Source organism: Arachis ipaensis, chromosome B05, assembly GCF_000816755.2.
Source record: "Arachis ipaensis cultivar K30076 chromosome B05, Araip1.1, whole genome shotgun sequence".
Taxonomy (NCBI): domain Eukaryota; kingdom Viridiplantae; phylum Streptophyta; class Magnoliopsida; order Fabales; family Fabaceae; genus Arachis; species Arachis ipaensis.
The window spans coordinates 37,210,835-37,229,832 of record NC_029789.2 but is presented as its reverse complement, the minus strand read 5'-3'; the positions used below and the strand labels follow the sequence as shown (position 1 = coordinate 37,229,832).

The 18,998-nt window shown below is 40.3% G+C and overlaps 1 protein-coding gene across 1 annotated transcript in view; it reads left to right on the top strand.

The window, feature by feature from the left end:
• The window catches only part of LOC110271995, a 31,058-nt gene continuing 29,706 nt past the window's right edge, over nucleotides 17,647-18,998 (top strand). Inside the window, exon 1 of the mRNA XM_021123738.1 lies at nucleotides 17,647-18,117. Within this exon, the coding sequence (XP_020979397.1) occupies nucleotides 17,647-18,117 (471 nt within the window). The remainder of the gene's footprint in view (nucleotides 18,118-18,998) is intronic.

Here is an 18,998-nt window from a genome sequence, read left to right as displayed (position 1 = left end):
GCCTTTCCCTTGGAATGGCAAAAGGATGTGAGGGTATCTAGATATTCATGGGAAATGTTGGATGAGGCTGAGCAAGCTTTCGTGACTGTTCTAGAAGAGACCTGGGGTCAGCCTCCCCATCTCGACACAAAGAAATTTTTAACCAATCCCTCTCTCCTCCGAACTGAGCTGGGTAGTTAATTTTTTGATTTTCCTCTTTTGTCAGCTCCTATATTATTTGCAAGCTCTTTTCTGATTTGTTAATTGATTCCTTACTGTTGTATTTTGCTTGCAGAGATGATTAAGGATAATGAATCTATGAAGGCCTTCAAAAGGGCGAGGAAAGCTACCGCAGCCAAAAACATCTCGGCCAAGGTGGCCGGGGAGGGATCATCCAGGCTCAGTCGAAGCCGGCCGTTCCGAGCTCACCTGGGGCGAGGAAGGTAATCCCGACTCCCCGGGTTCATTTGATTGATCCTCCCCAAGCCTCTGTTGCTACTTCTGGTGCTCCTCCCAATAAAAAGCAAAAAACCATTGAGCCTTTCAACCTTGATGCCCCTGATTTTGACGCGATCAAGTTTTTAGATCAGCAGATCGGCCCTTACAGTGCCCTCCCTATGGATGATGTATCACTCCTTCGCCATTTGGACTTTATAACTCGGAGTAGTGTTAAGATGGCGCACAGGGGGCTGCCTTGTACCGAACTGCCCAAAATCTTCCTCTTCATGCCACCAAAGCCTTCATGGAGGAGGCTAAACAGGAGTTTGATCGGATGAAGGGCTTGAAGGAGGGGCTCGAAGTAAAAGTGACTAAACTGGAGAAGGAGCTGGAGAGCGAGAAGGCTAGCTCCCTTACCTTGGCGGCTTCTGTGAGGTTGGCCGAGGACACGACATTGAGGCATAAAGACAGCTATGTTACATCCTATCGGGAGGTAATGCGTCTGAGGGAGGAGTTGGAGTCTGCCCGAGCTAATTACTCTGAGCTCCAAGGTCACCTTGTCGGCAGTGTGAATGCTGCTTATGAGAACCTGAAGGAGCAGGTTCAAATTCTGGCTCCCGAGATCGATCTTTCTCTCTTCAGCCTGGACAATGTTGTGAGGGATGGTAAGATTGTCCCTGACGACCCGGATGATGATGATGTCGAACCTCCCCCTGCGCCTGCCACCAAAGTGTCAACTTCTTCAGTTCTTTCAGTTGAGGTCGGTCATCCCGTATCCGATCCGGACTGTCAAATCCTGAATCGAGATGATGGGACCGTGGATGCTGTGCCCATTCAGACTCACCCTCATTCTCCCCGTGCTGATGCTACCGGGAAGGCTTCTGATGTTTAACTGAACTTTTTTTATCTTGATTGTGTAGATAGCACGGCTTGTGGGCTTTTAAACTCTTCATTTTGTAAATTTTATTTTGCTTACTGTTGACACTTGTTTAGTTGCTTGTTTAGCAACCTTAGGCTGAAAAACAAAAAATGGCTTCCAAGTTCTTGGGGCTGATTTGGGTAGCCCATTTGAATTTGTTTTTATCACAACTTCGCGCCTTTAGTATCATATCGATCTTTATCTCGTCTAGGCACTTTTTCTAGGCTTTTGGTAGTGCTTGGGGTCTTGTCGCTCGATCTCTTTGAGTGGCTTTTGTGCTTTTGGCTTTGATTCCTTTTGAAGCAAAAAATCCTGTTATTTTGGACCTTTTGTGAGGTCTTTGCCAAGTAATACTTTTTGTAGCCTTTGCACTTTAGGTGGATCGACTTCGTCATGTCGGGCCCTGCTAAGTTACCTTTGTGATCCTCTTTTTTGGACCTTGTTCAGGTCCCTTTCAGGGATTACATTTATAACTTTTACGTTTTGGGTCGACTTCATCATGTCGGATTAAGTTATTTTGTAATCCTCTTTCTTGGACTTTGTTCAAGTCTCTTTCAGGGATTACTTCTATTAACTTTATGTTTTGGACCGACTTCGTCATGTCGGATCAAGTTATTTTGTAATCCTCTTTCTTGGACTTTGTTCAAGTCTCTCTCAGGGATTACTTCTATAACTTTATGTTTTGGACCGACTTCGTCATGTCGGATTAAGTTATTTTGTAATCCTCTTTCTTGGACTTTGTTCAAGTCTCTTTCATCGATTACTTCTATAACTTTATGTTTTGGATCGACTTCGTCATGTCGGATCAAGTTATTTTGTAATCCTCTTTCTTAGACTTTGTTCAAGTCTCTTTCAGGGATTACTTTTATAACTTTATGTTTTGGGCCGACTTCGTCATGTCGGGCCCTTCTAAGTTACTTTTGTAATCCTCTTTCTTGGACCTTGTTCAAGTCTCTTTCAGGGATTACTTCTATAACTTTGTGTTTTGGGCCGACTTTGACATGTCGAGCTCTTCTAAGTTAAAGTAATCCTCTTTTATAGGGTTGGCCAGACCTCTTTCCAGGGTATACTTATAACTTGGTTTGACTTGGTCCGACTTCTTAACGTCGTCCAGTCTTTTAAGTTATTATTTAGCAATCCATCAGGACCTCGTCAGGTCCTTTCTCCGGATCACTTTCTATAACTTCTTGCATTATTCTGTTTTCATCTTTGCCGATTTGTAGAAAGTGGATTAAATCCTCGTTTAATCGACCTTTAGATGAATTTGGTTTTTATCTTTGTTGGTCTTTATCGTGATCGTGCAATGAAATTGTTTTTCACTTTCTGCCAATCTGTCGCTTTATAATCAGATGATGAATGTTTTAGATTAATGCATCTTGAAAACTTTATAGAACGTCTAATATATTTTATTTAAAAGAAAATGAAAATATGTACATATAGAGTTTTTATACTCTGAATCTCAACTTGGTGCCTCATTAAAAAACCTTTTCAGGAAAAAGAGTGCATCCTATGATGAGATCTTTTACCTTCTCTAGCTATAGTACCTTCTTAGGTTGCAGGCATGCCATGACCTAGGAAGTTCTCGTCCGTCGAGTTTGGATAGTCTGTAGTAGCCCTTCCCAAGTACTTCTATGACTCGGTAGGGTCCTTTCCATTTTGCTGCCAGCTTTCCTTCCCCGGGTCGAGTTGTTCCAATATCATTTCGGATTAGGATGAGATTGTTCTCAGTGAAACCTCTTGGCACTACCTTTTGATTATATCTGGAAGCCATTCGACGTTTTAGTGCTTCTTCCCCTGATCCGAGCTCTTTCTTGAATTTTAGGAAGTAGGTCGAGCTCTTCCCTTTGAAGTTGGGAGTTGGCTTCTTCATTGTAATGGACCACTCTAGGCGACCCTTCCTCGATCTCTACCGGGATCATTGCCTCCGTTCCGTATGCTAATCGGAAGGGTGATTCCTTTGTGGTGGAATGTGGCATTGTTCGATATGCCCATAGGACTTGTGGAAGTTCTTCAGCCCAAGCTCCCTTTGCATCTTGTAATCTCCATTTTAGCTTGGCCAATATGACTTTGTTAGCAGCTTCGGCTTGTCCGTTGGCTTGAGGATGTTCGACGGAGGTGAACTGGTGCTTTATATTCAAGTCGGCTACTAATTTTCTGAAGCCTGCATCTGTGAATTGGGTGCCATTGTCTGTGGTGATGGAGTATGGAACCCCGAACCTTGTGACAATGTTCCTATATAGGAATTTTCGACTTCTTTGAGCAGTGGCGTTAGCTAGGGGTTCTGCCTCGATCCACTTTGTGAAATAGTCTACCCCTACTATGAGGAATTTAACTTGTCCCGATCCCTGGAGAAAGGGTCCGAGAAGGTCGAGTCCCCATTTAGCGAATGGCCAAGGTGAGGTTACGCTGATGAGCTCCTCTGGCAGGGCGATGTGAAAGTTGGCATGTTTTTGACATGGTGGACATGTCTTTACGAACTCTGTGGCCTCCTTTTGTAGAGTTGGCCAATAAAATCCCGCCCGGAGTACTTTTTGGTGAGAGCTTGTGCTCCAAGATGATTGCCACAAATGCCACTGTGTACCTCCTCTAAAACTTCCCTTGTGTTGGAGGTCGGCACACATTTTAATAATGGTATTGAAATCCCTCTTTTTTATAGGGTGTTGTTTATGATAGTGTAGTATTGTGCCTCCCGTTTTAACCTCTTTGCCCCCTTTTCATCTGTGGGGAGTGTTTCTGTTTTGAGGTAGTTAATTATGGGGGTCATCCATCCTTGATCCTGACCTGTTATGGCTAGGACTTTTTCTTCTTCCAAGATTGATGGGTTCTGTAGCATTTCCTGGATGAGGCTTCTATTGTTGCCCCCTGGTTTGGTGCTGGCTAATTTTGAGAGTGCATCAGCTCTGGCATTTTGTTCGCGGGGTATGTGGCGGATCTCATATTCCCCGAGTTGTCCGAGCTGTTCCCTGGTTTTATCCAAATACTTTTTCATGGTAGGATCTTTGGCTTGGTAGCTCCCTGTTATTTGTGAGGTGACTACTTGTGAGTCGCTGAAGATGATGAGTTTTTGAGCTCCAACCAGTAGTGCTTCATATTCTGCCTGATTGTTTGAGGCAGGGAACCCGAATTTGAGGGAAAGCTCAATTTGGGTTCCTTGGTTACTTTCAATTATCACACCTGCGTCACTTCTAGTTTTATTCGAGGAGCCATCCACGTAAATATTCCATTCTATGGGGGTCTCTGGGGTGTCTGTAAATTCTGCAATGAAGTCGGCTAATTATTGTGATTTAATGGCTATCCGAGCTTCGTATTGAAGGTTGAATTTGGATAACTCGACTGCCCATTGTAGGATTCTGCCTGCTAGATCTGTTTTCTATAATATCCCTTTGATGGGCTGGTTGGTCCGGACCTTAATGGTGTGAGCTTGGAAGTACGGGCGGAGACATCGAGATGTTAGTATGAGCGCATAGGCAAATTTTTCTATTTTTTGGTAGTTCAGCTCAGATCCCTGTAGTGCTTTACTAATAAAGTAGACAGGTTGTTGCCTTTTGTCGTCCTCTCGAACCAGTGCTGAGGCTATTGCCCAACTTCCTACCGCGAGGTATAATACGAGTGGCTCTTCCCCTCGTGGTCGAGTTAGGATAGGTGGTTGTCCCAGGAAGCTTTTGAAATCCTGAAAGGCTTTCTCGCACTCTGTTGTCCATTCGAACTTTTTTCCTTTCCTTAGAGTGGCGTAGAAGGGGAGAGACCTTATTGCTGATCCCGCTAGAAATCTGGACAAGGCCGCCAACCTCCCGTTGAGTTGTTGTACCTCTTTGACACAAGTTGGGCTCTTCATGTTGAGTATAGCCTGGCATTTATCTGGATTTGCCTCGATTCCTCTTTGTGTGAGCATAAAACCCAAGAACTTGCCAGCTTCTACTGCAAAGGTGCATTTTGCAGGATTGAGTCACATGCCATGCTTCCTTATAGTGTCAAATACTTGGACCAAGTCGGACAATAATGTCTCTTCACTTTGTGTCTTTATCAACATGTCGTCCACATAGACTTCCATGATTTTTCCGATATGGTCTAAAAAGACTTTGTTCATTAGCCTTTGATAAGTTGCCCCCACGTTTTTAAGACCAAAAGGCATTACGATGTAGCAATAGTTTGCTTTTGGTGTTAGAAACGAGGTTTTTTCATGATCAGGTGGATACATTGGAATTTGATTGTACCCAGAATATGCATCCATAAACGAGAGGTATTTATATCCGGATGAGGTATCCACCAGTGCGTCGATACTTGGGAGTGGATAAAGATCTTTTGGGCAGCTTTGTTTAGATCGGTGTAGTCGATGCACATTCGCCACTTCCTATTAGATTTTTTCACCAAGACGACATTAGCTAGCCATAGTGGGTACTTGACTTCTCTTATGAATCCTGCCTCCAGTAGCGCTTGTACCTGTTCTTCCACAGCTTGAGATCGTTCTGGCCCAAGTTTTCTTCGTCTCTGCTGTATCGGCCGAGATCCTGGATAGACCGCCAACTTGTGGCACATTAGTTTGGGGTCTATGCCTGGCATGTCTGCAGCTTTCCATGCGAAGAGATCGACATTCTCTCGTAAGAACTGTACCAGTGATTCCTTTGCGTCTCTTTTTAGGATCGTGCCAATATTAGTTATTTTGTCCGAGGTGTTTCTGATCTGAACTTTCTCTACTTCACCTTCGGGCTGTGGACGGAGTTCTTCTCGTCTCTGAACTCCATCGAGCTCAATTGTGTGGAATTCTTCTCCTATGCCTCTGAGGTTTAGACTTTCATTATAACATTTTTTTTCTTTTCTTTAGGATAACCTTTATCCCATCTTATTACTATATTTTCTTTTTCCTTCATTTCATTTTTTTATGACAAATGCATACGGTTAAAGCAAATTGAAACATGAATGTGCACCCATTTTCCAAATTTTTCAATAATTACCCAAAACAAATTTTTTTCTCTACCAATGCTTCCCAAGATTTCCCCCATACTTAAACGACACACACATCTCATCCTAAGCTAATCAAAGATGCAATTTAAGGTTATTCATAGTTTTCTACTTAGGGTCGTGATGTGCTAACAGTTAGAACAAAGGGGATTAAAAAGCTCAAAAGGAGTTAACAAGGGTAGATGCAAGGGTAGGTCCATATGGGTGAGTGAGTTTAATTCAAAGATGGTCTCAATCATGCTCAATGCAATCAAAACATCAAATATTGGACATAAATAATCAAGCAAAACCAAGATTACAATCATAGAAGAGATATATCACACAATGAAAAAATTAGTGGTTAAAATGTGTAACCACTCATTAAGGCTCAAATCTCACAAGGTATTTGTTCTATCTCTCTTCTATGTTCCAAAATAATCATTCAAACAAGTTTTAAAACAATTTTCTCAATCAATTCAATAGAATGCCCTTGAAACAAAATTCTTGGAAAATACTTGTTGTTTTTCATCAAAACTTATTTCCTATATGTATGTATGTTGTGATGGCAGCAATTTTTTCAAAAATTTCCTAGTTCTCTTCCTAATTTTCAACATTGCAAAAAAAAAAATAACATGAACAATTAGGACAAAATTGAACTAGGTGCTATACTATTCACATCATCCAATCACAACTTCTATCTATAAAATATATACTAAGCAAAAGATGCAAAATGCAATAACTATGGATGAGCTAAGAAGTATATATATATATATATATATATACTAGAAGAAAGTGCAATGCAACAATTAAAAATCACTCTAAATATCTACACGAAATATAACAAATAAAAGAAACAAAAATAAAGTGCAAAGCATTCGAAAAAGAAAGTTTACACCCCAAAATAACGAATCCTCCCCCATACTTAAGTGTTGCACGGTCCTCCGTGCACGAACACAATCCGGGGAGAATGTCTCTCAAGAGCTCCACCTTCGGTTGGTGGATGCGGGGGCTTGGGTTGTGTGGAAATTGCCAAGTCCAATGTATGCTCGGCATCTCCATCCTCGGTTTCCTCCTTTTCTTCCGGCTCCTTGCCTCACGTCTCATCCTCAAAAATAATGAATAAAGTATAATTAGGAAGCATAGGGCAAGTAGCACAAAAAGGTAAAGAATTATGTAAATAAGCATCTAATTGAGAAAGTTTGCATAGTGGTGTGGTATGATGAAAATGGATTAGCCATGTGTGTATTCCAATTATGCGTGTGGTTAGAATACACGCAACGGCCGGTTAAAATGGCATCCACACAATCACAAGTAATAATGAGTTCCTCAATTAAATGGCCTAAGATGCAACTAAGAGATGAGAATCAATTAAACACAAGCAAGCTTAGGCAATTGCAACAAGAGTGAATGGAATTTAGAAAATATTGGATATTGAAGGTGTGCAAGTGAAAGAGCAAAATTTATATATAAAATAGTACAACAAACAATAACCAATGAAAGGTGAAAAAAAAATTACTTATTCATCCTTAAGAAAAATCAAATAATCACATGGTTAAGGTGTTTGTTACAAAAAGGTGACAAACTTGATAGAATCAAGTCAAGTCAACTCAAACAAATGCAAAGCATTAACAAGGAGCAAATACCTTGCTATGTGATTATATTTACTTAAAGACCACGATGAACAAGCAATTTCATTCAATTCACTAAATTCAATATGTACTTGTTAAAAATTACACCAAATAGGAGACAAAAAGTCAATTTCTAAATCAATTTGGTGCTAGTAGCTCAAAACAATGAATAAGTACATGATTGAAATTCCAATCCAAAATAACATTATAATCATTCAAAAGTGCACAATTCTTAATTGGAATGCCAAACAAGGATATAGTCTAATACATATGGTCATGACAACATATGAATTAAACAAAAAGTTTATTCAGGCATTTAAACAAACACATGGTATGTGGTGCACATATTCATCCCAAAATTCAGGCATCAACAACCCATAAATGAAAAATTGAACACTTGCAATGCAAAAACAAATGAAGCATTAAGCAAAACTTAGGCTAAATACCCGAAGTTAAATAAAGAAAATAGAAATCAAGCAAGCAAGCAACTAAACATAGCAAAGAAGATTTAAACAAGAAAATTGAAAAGATGAAGAATAGAAAAGAAAGGGATAGGCAACAGTGGCACTTGTGTTAGCCACTGCAAGGCTCACGACAACGGAGCTTTGCCGGAGAAGAGAAGAAAGAGAGAAGAAAAAGAAAGAAGGAAGAAGAAATCAAAGAAAGAAGAAGAAGAATAAGAAGAAGAAGAAAAGAGAAGAAATAGGGCGAGAGAGAAATGTGGTGGCGGTGGTCGTTCCGGCCGTGGTCGGACGGCGATGGTGGTGGTCGCTGGAGGGATGGTTGGGTGGCTGGGTTGGGGGAGCAGCAGCAGCAAGGAGAAGAGAGGGGAAGGCTGCTGGCTCAACAGGGCACCCTTTCTCATTACTGCCCAGACCGCGACCTGTGCGTACGCACAGGGGAGTGTGCATACGCACACCAACAAATTTTTGGGGGCGTTCATATGCACAGGGCATGCGAGCGCTGCTGGCATAGAGGTCTCAAGACGTGTGCGTGCGCATAGAGCTGTGCACACGCACAGAACACCTTTTTTTTCTTTTACAAAGCAGAATGACCATGTGTGCGGACGCACAAGGAGGTGTGCGCACGCACAGAATGAAAATGTGATGGGGTGCGCGTGCATAGAGGGTGCGAGTGCTGAGAACAGAGCGTGTAACAATGGGTGTGCGTACACACACTGCTGTGCGCACGCACAGATGGGAAAAACAGGGGAAGTGTGCGTATGCACAAGGATGTGCACGCACAGAACTCTGTTTCTACAACATCTTTAAAGCCTCTAAGGCACCAATCATGATATCAATCAAGGTTTTTCAAGCCCAAAACACATGATCAAACATAAAATGCAACTAATTTAAACCTATAATGCAATCAAACTAAGCTAATCAAAGAGGCAAGATTCAATAAACAAAAATTAAAAGAAAGAAGGGTTGAAAGGATATTACCATGGTGGGGTGTCTCCCACCTAGCACTTTGGTTTTGAGTCCTCAAGTTGGACTTTTGGTTGTAGCTCACATCAAAGAGGCTTGTGCTTCCATCCATCCTTGAGTTGCCAACCATGCTTGCTCTTCAAAAATCCTCCGGGGTCCCAAACGAAGTACATTAAGCTCTCAAGCAACCTCAAGCAAATGATTGGGATCCAAAGTTGATTGTTGTAGAGTTGTATGCTCGGATCCCACACTTTGGTTTCTCTATCATCCTCTTGTTGACTTTCACTTGTGTCCTTGGATGAACAACCTTCCCAAGCACCTTTGAAGCACACACTTGAATGTTGGACTCCTCCTAATTGAACCTTGCACCACTTATGCTTTGAACTCCTTTGGCAACCAACACCCAATCTTTCACCATTCGACACTCCAAGAAGCACCTTAAGTTGATAATCTGTTTCCAAGAGAGCAAATTGATGCGGGCCTATGAAGCTCATTGAGGATATTGTTACCCACTCAATTTTTTCTTGGGGTGGAGTTATCCTATCAAGCCCTTGCATGGAAGCTTCCACTTCTTGGATGTCTACCTCTTCCTCACCACTCTTTTCTAGGTCTTCCCTTTCTCTCTCAAACTCAAGAGGGAAAGCTTCCTCAAGATCATTGAGGGGGTTGACCACGATGGATAAAAAATCATTGATAATGCAATCCACTTCTTAATCAAACTCCTTCAACTCTCCATTTACCTCTTCCGGTTCACTAGCTCTACCTTCCTCCTCTTGTGACTCAAGCCTTGGCTCCTCTTCCTTTCCTTGAGGCTCCATGTTTTCCTCCTTCCTACACTGCTTACATGATCCTCCACCTTCTTCAAGGGGGATGTCTTGAATGGTTAAGCATAGTGAGGTCAAGCGGTTCACCGCTTCGGCTATGGTGGCCATGAACTCCCCTTGCTTCTTTCGGAACCCTTCTTGCTCTTGGAAGAATGCTTGAACATCTTGTTCTTCTTGGGGCAAAGATTGGACAACTTCACAATTTGATGGAAAAGAAGGTTCAAAGGTTAGAAGAAAGGTTGTAAAGTTGGAAGGTGTATTATGTGGGTGAGGGCATTGAGGTGGTGTATAGGGGGTATGGTGGTTCATATGGTGGGTGGTAAGGTGTATAAGTATCTTGATTCCATGGAGGTGGAGGGTGTAGTACTTGAAGGTTTGGTGGTTGAGGGTCATGTAGGGGGTATTCACATAGGGGAGGGTTTGGCTCATTGTAGCATGAGGGAGGTGTTTGCCATGAGTGTTGCTTAAACGCAATTGGTTCCTCCCTAAATTAGTTCTCCCACTCCATGAAGCAATCCCAGTTTGGATTTATCATACCCTACAAAATACTCACAACCAAGCTCCAAGCAACAAGGGTGATAGCTCATAGAGAAAGTAGCAAATAAAAACAAAGGACATCAATAAACAAGAAAAAAAACAAAAACCTAAATATTAACAAAAACAACCAAATAACCAAAAAGTAAGATATTTACACTATCAACATATTTACAACAACCTAAAGACAACACTGAATTGCTTCCCCAGCAACGATGCCAAATTTGATAGGTAGGAATTTATCATCGATCTAGATTTTCACAAAATAGAATTCCGTCGTTGAAAGTATAGTCTAGACCAACAATTAATTCCCAAATCAAATGTTTAAATCCAATACAAAATAACCGAGAGTAATTAAACCTCGGGTCGTTCTCCCTAGGATGCAATCGAAGTGTTCCTCTTTCGGTTGTTAAGGGGACAAAAGGGGTTTTGCAATCAAAGAACAAAATATTAAAAGAACCAAGATATAAAAGAACTAAGCAATGAGCAAAATTGAAAGTAATGCAAGCAACAAGGAATAAGATCAAAACTAGTGAAAATGCTATAAATGCAATAAAAGGGCCTTGACTTGGGAATGAGGATCTAAGGAATCTTATCATCGCCATAACCACAACTATGGTAATTATGATGAGTCAATCTCACCTAGTCAACCCCAACCATCGAGGAGTAAGTCAAGCAAGCATAATTGACCTTAATCCATAAGTCCTAACCAACTTACCAAACTAGTTGATAAAAGGCTAGCGTCAATGGAGACAAGAGTCAACTAACTACGCAAGAATTACCACTAAATGTCAGACATTATGACTCTAGTATCCTAGGAACTCAAACCACAAGCCAAGGTGGGAAAATCTACTCAAAATCTAGAGTTGGCATTTTCACAAACACCTTGTGTGCATAAAAACAAAAATGAAAAATTGCAAGGGAAAATGGAAAGCAATAACCAACTATGCACAAATTCAACAATAAACATCCAAACAAGCATAAAGGAAGCATAAAACATTAAATTCATCTATCAAAATTCCAAGATACCAAAATTGCATATATAAACAAAGTACCTTGAACCATAAGAAAACAAAGGTAAAAGCAATATAATTAAAGAGGAGATCAAGAGTACTTACAATAAAAGAAGAAAAAATCCAAAGAAAAGCTTGCTATAAAATGCTTCAATGGAAATGGAAATTAAACCCTAAGAGAGCATTTTCTACTCTACTCATACTCTTACTCCTAATGCATTTTCTACTTAATCTAACCTAATGAAAGCCTCCCTTCATATGTGTTGAATTTCCTTTATATAGCACTCCAAAATCAGCCTTCAGCACTTCAAAAATGGGCCTAAAGACCCCCAAAATCACGTAGCACGTGACTTTTTAATGGAGGCATGCGCTGGTACCTGTGCGGACGCACAAATGTGTGCGTCCGCACACTTTGATAAATTTCCACTTGTGCATACGCACAGAGGGTTGTGCGCATGCACACTTCGCGATGCTCTGGATTCGCTCTGCTTGGGTTCTTGTGCGTACACACAGGTGGTTGTGTGCACGCACGCATGCTGATTTCCTCCTTATGCGTATGCATGCATCCTTGTGCGCACGCACGTATGGCTGTGTGCTTCTCCTTTGTTTTCTTCATGTGTTCTCCCTTCTACATGCTTTCTTCCACTTTTGCTTACCCATTCTAGCCTAATTGTCCTAAAATCACTCAACAAATATGTCATGGCATCAAATGGAATAAAAGTGGAATTAAATTGCTAAATTTAGGCACAAAAATGCATGTTTTCACATTTATGTCCAAATTAGGGATCAAACACAAAAGTATGCTATTTTAGTGAATAAGTGTGAGTTTATTTGATGAAATCCATCCAATTCAAGCTAAAATATATCGTCAAATATGGACTCATCACTCCCACCTAAGCTCATACATCCCAAGTACTCCCATTGTTGAATGTGGAGAAGCAATCAAGGAGCATGGTGAGGGAGTGAGTTTGGCTCTTCAAGGTGAAAAAGGGGAGTTAAAGCAAGAATTATCACAAGGGGAGGAAGTTGAGATAATTGAATCAGAATAAGTGGTTGAAGACATAGGAGATGTTGGAAGTCCATAGGAATGTAGAATTAGAGGGCTCTCTTCCAAGACGCTTGATGTTGATGTTGAGGAGGGTGCGCAATTTCCAAGGCATAGTATGAATGATGAAAGATTGGAAGAGGTTGATCAAGAGATAGATTCAATCATTGATGAATTCCTATCTACAATTGAATTATCTCCTATTGGACTTGAGATAGAGATCAAGGAAGAAGATACACAACCTCCCATACCCTTGGTAAGCAATGAAGAAGAGATGAAATTGGAAGAAAGCTACCAAGGAGAAGGATTGGAAGAAGTTGGGCAAGCAACAAGTCCTTCCATCTATGATGATTCCGCATCAACATATGATCCTTTTGAGCTTGATGAATCTTTCCCCACTATGCTTGGCATTGATGATGAGGTGGATTTCACTCAACCTCCTATTTATGACTTGAGTGATGGGGAAGGGCTTGAAGACATTGGTGAAGAAGAATGTGAACTTGAGGAAGCTTGGCAAGAGGTAGAGCTTGAAGAACCTTGCCAAGTGGTGGAAGCCTCTAGAAGAGGATTGACGGGAGTGGAGCGTGCTTTGTCAAGGCCGTTGGGAACTCCTCTACCTAGATTGCCATCTAATACTTTGTTTGAGTGGGTAAAACTTCTAACTCCTAGCTTTGTTATCCCACTTGAATTTGGTTTGCTTGAAACGGATGGCCAACTTAGGGCGCTTTACGGAATTAAGAGTAAGAGGAGAATGTTTAGTGGTTGGCATTGTAAATCTAGGCTCATTATAGTTAGAAGCTCAAAATTGAGGAGCATGGATTGGTGTAGTGCTCAACTGGATAGGTCTAGGAAGATAGTTTGGTGCCTCGATGAGAATTCTATTTGCTCACCATTCAGAGGGAATTACCATGATCAACTCGAAGACGGGTGTGAAAACAAAGTGTGGGATCCCGGATTAAAAGAGGAGGATCAATTTGGGAGCTCATGGTTTGTGAAGAACTCCATCAAAGCTTGGAAATATCATTGAATGGTGGAGCTTACTGGAAGTTCAAACATTGGTGGATGTTCAAGGATAGCTTTAAGCACAAGCCACCTTGATGGAGAGCTCCCCATAAGTCCAACTTAAGGACAATAAACAAAAGTGTTAGGTGGGAGACACCCCACCATGTTAACATCTTCCCCTTTTTCTTTTTTGTAAATATTGGTAAAAGGTAGTTTAATTTCATGTTTTGCTTAGTTAGTTGAGTTATTTGGGAGTCTAGTATGTTAAATAAGGTTTTGTGGTGTTTTGGTAGCTGTTTGGGGGCTTGGAATGCTTGGTTTGGTGCAAAAACATGGAAAAATTTTAAAAAACAGAGCACCAACCCTCACATATGCGTCACCTACGCGTACGCGTGATACCAAGTTTTTCAACCGTCCACGCGCACGCGTCACACACGCGTACGTATGGATCCCAAATTTTTACCTCCCAGCCAAAACCCCGAGAGTTGTGCGTAAAGTAGGCTAGATTTGTGCCTTTAGCACAAACCCACCCACGCATACACGTCAACCCACGTGTACATGTCGCCTCTCTGAATAACCCATCATGAGTACGCGTGACCCACGCGTACGCGTCGCTCCCATTTCACCTCACCAGCACACGCGTCACTCCATGCGTACGCGTGGGTTGCCCTGCATCACCCATCTTCTTTTCTTCTCTTCTTTCCATTTCTTTCCTTCTTCTCTCTTCTCTTCTCTTCTTTCCACCCTTCAATCATCATCCAACACTACCAATCACCATCCATTACCATTTATTTTAGTTAGTTATTTGGTTAGTTGATTCTCATTTAATTTTTACTTTTCCTTATGAGTGTTGGAATTATTAATCTCGTTTACTGTTTATTGTTGCCGATTGCTTATGGGATGTTAGTTTAACATCATTATTATTAATTGTCATTGTTGGATTCTTTATTGAGGTTACACCTTGTTACTTGGTTTTGAGTTCTTAATGCTTATTGTTTGTGAATACAAAGTACATGTGACATTGCCTCCAAGCTCCACAAATCTTTTGAATTGCATGTTTTGGCCACCATGCATTCGTCATCCATTGTTAGGCAATTGTACATTGTCAATGCATTTTTTTAGGAGATGCTTGTTATGATTGACCCTTATTCACATCACCTATTCTATGCAATGAGATTTAAGAATTGTGAAATTGGATAGAAAGCTTACCTAGTGACATATTTTTTGAGCTTTTCAAGCTTTGTGGATCCTGCTTGCTATGTGATTGATCTTAACTCTTATATTTCTTTTCCTAAGTTCCATAGCACCCATGTGCCCCACCCCTATGTCACTTAGGTGTTGCAAACAAATTTCAATATGTGTCATTGTTGATGTGTGAGCTCTATGTTTCATTTGATTCATTAAGTTTCCTTGCACATCAATCAATACACATACATTATCCAATTTCACAATTGCTTGATTGTTGCTTGAATGCTTTTATGCTTCTTCACTACTTATTTGGTTGCCTTAACCTACAAGTTCTCTTCGAAGCATCTCAAGTACATTAGAATGAGTAACGTGCATACTTTCTTTGTGTACTTGTGACATAGCTCTCTATGCTAGTGTGTGTTCTAAAGGTCTCCTAATTTAGAACTCACACACCTATTTTTCATTAATATCACACTAATTCACTCACTTCATTCTAGTAGTTCTTACCTCATTCCAACAATTTATGCTTCCTCGCTTTTGCATTTTCTCATTTCGCTGTGCTATTTTCCATTTTTCATGGGTGAGTTATCATAAGCAAAAATGGAAGCGGAAGGAGAACACGCAGCAACCGGTTGATTCGCCAGCTGAAGGTGGCAATCCGGAAAGTCGTCGTACCCCCTTGCTCATCTTTGGATGCACCGAGGACGGTGTAAACTTTTAAGTGTGGGGAGGTCGTCCGACCAATCGGCCATTTTTGGGTGACAAGTTTCTAATCCCAACACTTGCATTTCATTCTTAGGTCTTTTTAGAATTTTTAGTTGCATTTTCTTATTTTGCATCTATATATAATAAGCTTAGTCAAAATAATGAGATTTTTCAAGAAATTTATCTACAGGGCACCCCAATTGATTGAAAAAAAATTTAAAACTTGCTTGAATGATACACATTATGCATCATGTTTTTGAGCTAAGAACATAAGCATGTGAGATTTGATGCCTAATTGTGTGGTTGCATCATATAACCACTTATTTTCATTCTTGTGTGTATTATTCTCTTTCTATGATTGTAATCTTTGATTTGTTTGATTCTTTATATCCATTATTTTGTGTATGAATGCACTTATATGATTGAGGTCATTGTTTTAAATAGCTCACTTACCCAAATAGCCTACCTTTTACCTTCCATTGTTAGCCAACTTTGAGCCTATGCTTAACCCATGTGTTCTTAATTTTAGCACACTACAAGCCTAAAGTGAAAAATAATGAATGACCCTTATTTGGATCATTAATTAGCTTAGACTAGTGAGAGTGTTTATCATTTGATTTTGGGAGTTGGGAACATTGGGCGAGGTAAGAGTGTGTTTTTGTAGTTTTGTCAAAATTTTGGGAATTGGGTACATAGTCATGTATTAATTAAATGTTAAACAATATGCATTGATGCTTTTGTTGTATATATTTTAGTTTGAAAAAAAAATGAGAAAAATAAAAGGAAAAAAATATATATAAAAGAAAAGAAAAAAATATAGAAAAATAGAGAAAGAAAAAGAGAAGCAATAAAAAGGGGACAAAATGCCCCAAAGTGAAGTTCAATAAAAATCAATGTATACGTGTACTGATAAAAAAAAGAGAATGCATGAGTTTGTGTGAAAAAGTGAAGAATGGGTAGTTAGGTTAGCTTTGAATTGTATAGGTTGCTATTTAGGTTAGGTGGGAAGTTTAAGTTAATCAAAGATTCAAATCTCAAGCTCACTTGACCATATGCATCCTTACCTTGACCCTAGCCCCATTACAACCTATGAAAAAGTCCTCATGATATTTGTATGCATGCATGAAATAATTGTTGATTGTTAGATGAAAAATAAATCTTGGAAAGCATGATTAGGGGAGAATTGAGTGAATCAACCCCATACACTTGAGTGACTAGAGCGGATACACATTCGGTGAGGGTTTAATTGCTCATTACATGTTTTCACCTATGATAATCTTTTCTTGCAAGTTTGTAAAATCTTTCAATAACTCAATTCAATTGTGGGTTTGTTTTGATTGATATTGCTTTAGCCGTTGTACCTGTATATGTATTCTTGGGAATTGAATTATTTTGACCAAGTACTTGCATTCATTTAGATAGATTGCATTTAGATAGTGTTCATATCCTGGGTCGAGCTATGCGATCTAGGTTGGATGAAGATCAGAACGACCGACCTCTTGAAAGGTTGGTCTATTACCGACCTCTTGAAAGGTTGGTCCATTACCGACCTCTTGAAAGGTTGGTCCATTACCGACCTATTCACAAAGAGCTCGGCCAAATCGCTATAAAGGCCCAAATAAGCCAAAAGTAGAAGATTACAACCCGCTTAAAGGCGGCTGGCCAAAGATAAGGGGACCCCCCTAAAAGATAAGATAAGATAACAAACTTTTCTCAAGGAATATCACTCCCCACTACTATAAATACATTGGAGGACCCAGGTATAACTCATACTCTGATTCTACACAAAACCCTGCATAAAGCACGTGCTAACTTAAGCATCGGAGTCTCTTACAGGTACCACCACCCTCCGATGACCAAGGATCGGCAGCACCACCAGCTCCAACAAGTCAGACACGACGGCTCTGGCAGCAACAGCAGATCTCCTCCGAGATCGACCTCCAGTTTCAGGTAACCCTCGAAACATTAGCGCCGTTGCTGGGGAACCTGGAAGTCATCCCCTCATCATGACGGGCAACCTTGACAACGACCACAACTTCGGTTTGGAAGAAAGAACCCCACTTCAAAATATGAATGCCACATCAAAAGATGTGCCTCAAAACAAGGGTGACAAGCAATCTCCAAACACTGAAATTTTAAATGCCCTCTGTGAACAGCAGAATCGCCTCAAACAGCTCGAACAGGAGGCCGAACATCAGCAGAAAGCCGAGAGAGACCTCCGGAGGGAAACGAGACACCGCCAAGATTTAGAGGAAAAACTCACAAAGCTCGAGGCCGATCTCAGAACCAAAACTACTCATTCCAGTCATGAAGATAACTCCCATAAGGATCAAGATCTATTTACTAAAGAGATTATGAAAACTAAAGTCTCAAAGAACTTCGAAGCTCCTGACATGACCCCATATGATGGTACATCTGATCCAAGTCATCATCTCAGCAATTTCAGAAGCAGGATGTATCTCACAGACGCCTCAGATGTAATTCGATGCAAAGCTTTCCTGACTACCCTAACAAAAACAGCAATAAAGTGGTTTGACAGTTTGCCTCCAAGATCAATCACAAGTTTTGATGACCTAGCCAAAAAGTTCCTCGCCAGGTTCTTGATGCGTGGCAGAAATTAGACCAATTAAGAGATTATAATATAAGAACAGCGTTCCGAGTATAGCTCTTAACCAGCAAAAATCTGCCTCATCAATTTAGAAAGGTTGTCACAAAAGTTTAGAATAAAAAAAAAATACTGGGAGTATGAGTCCCAGGTCGTCTCCCAATGAGTTGCTAGAAAAGGGTGCTAAGTTATTAATCAGGAGTTTTCCAAGAATTTTGACAGTTGAATGACAGAAAATAAATAATTGTAATTTAAAAGAGAAATATATATATTCTAATTAAAAAGCCTTGACTGGGAGAATGATTAATTGGAAGTTCTATCCTTGTTGGAATTTTCTCGAGTGTAGTGTAAAGAGGTTGTTGTTTTCACTTAGTTAACCCTTACTAAATAAAGGAAAGTCAAGTGATTGAGCTAACTCTTCTTTGCAAATCTTAGTCCTCTCCCTTGGGAAGGTCTAGCATTAGTAAATACAGAATTAGCCAACACCTTCCAATTTAACTAATCACTGGAGCATTCCAACTCAAGTGTCTCCTCTTAATCAACCCCCATGTCAAGTTGGGAATTTACTCCATTGACATGAAAATTACTTGCATAGAATTAAATAGGGAATAAAGGAAAGACATGATAGACAACAACTGTAATTTAATTAAAAATAAAAGTAATCCTTTTCATTAACAATCCATGAAAATAATCCAATTGTAACTCTAAACAAGAATTAAGAATATGGAATAAATAAAAGAGTAAGGAAACAAA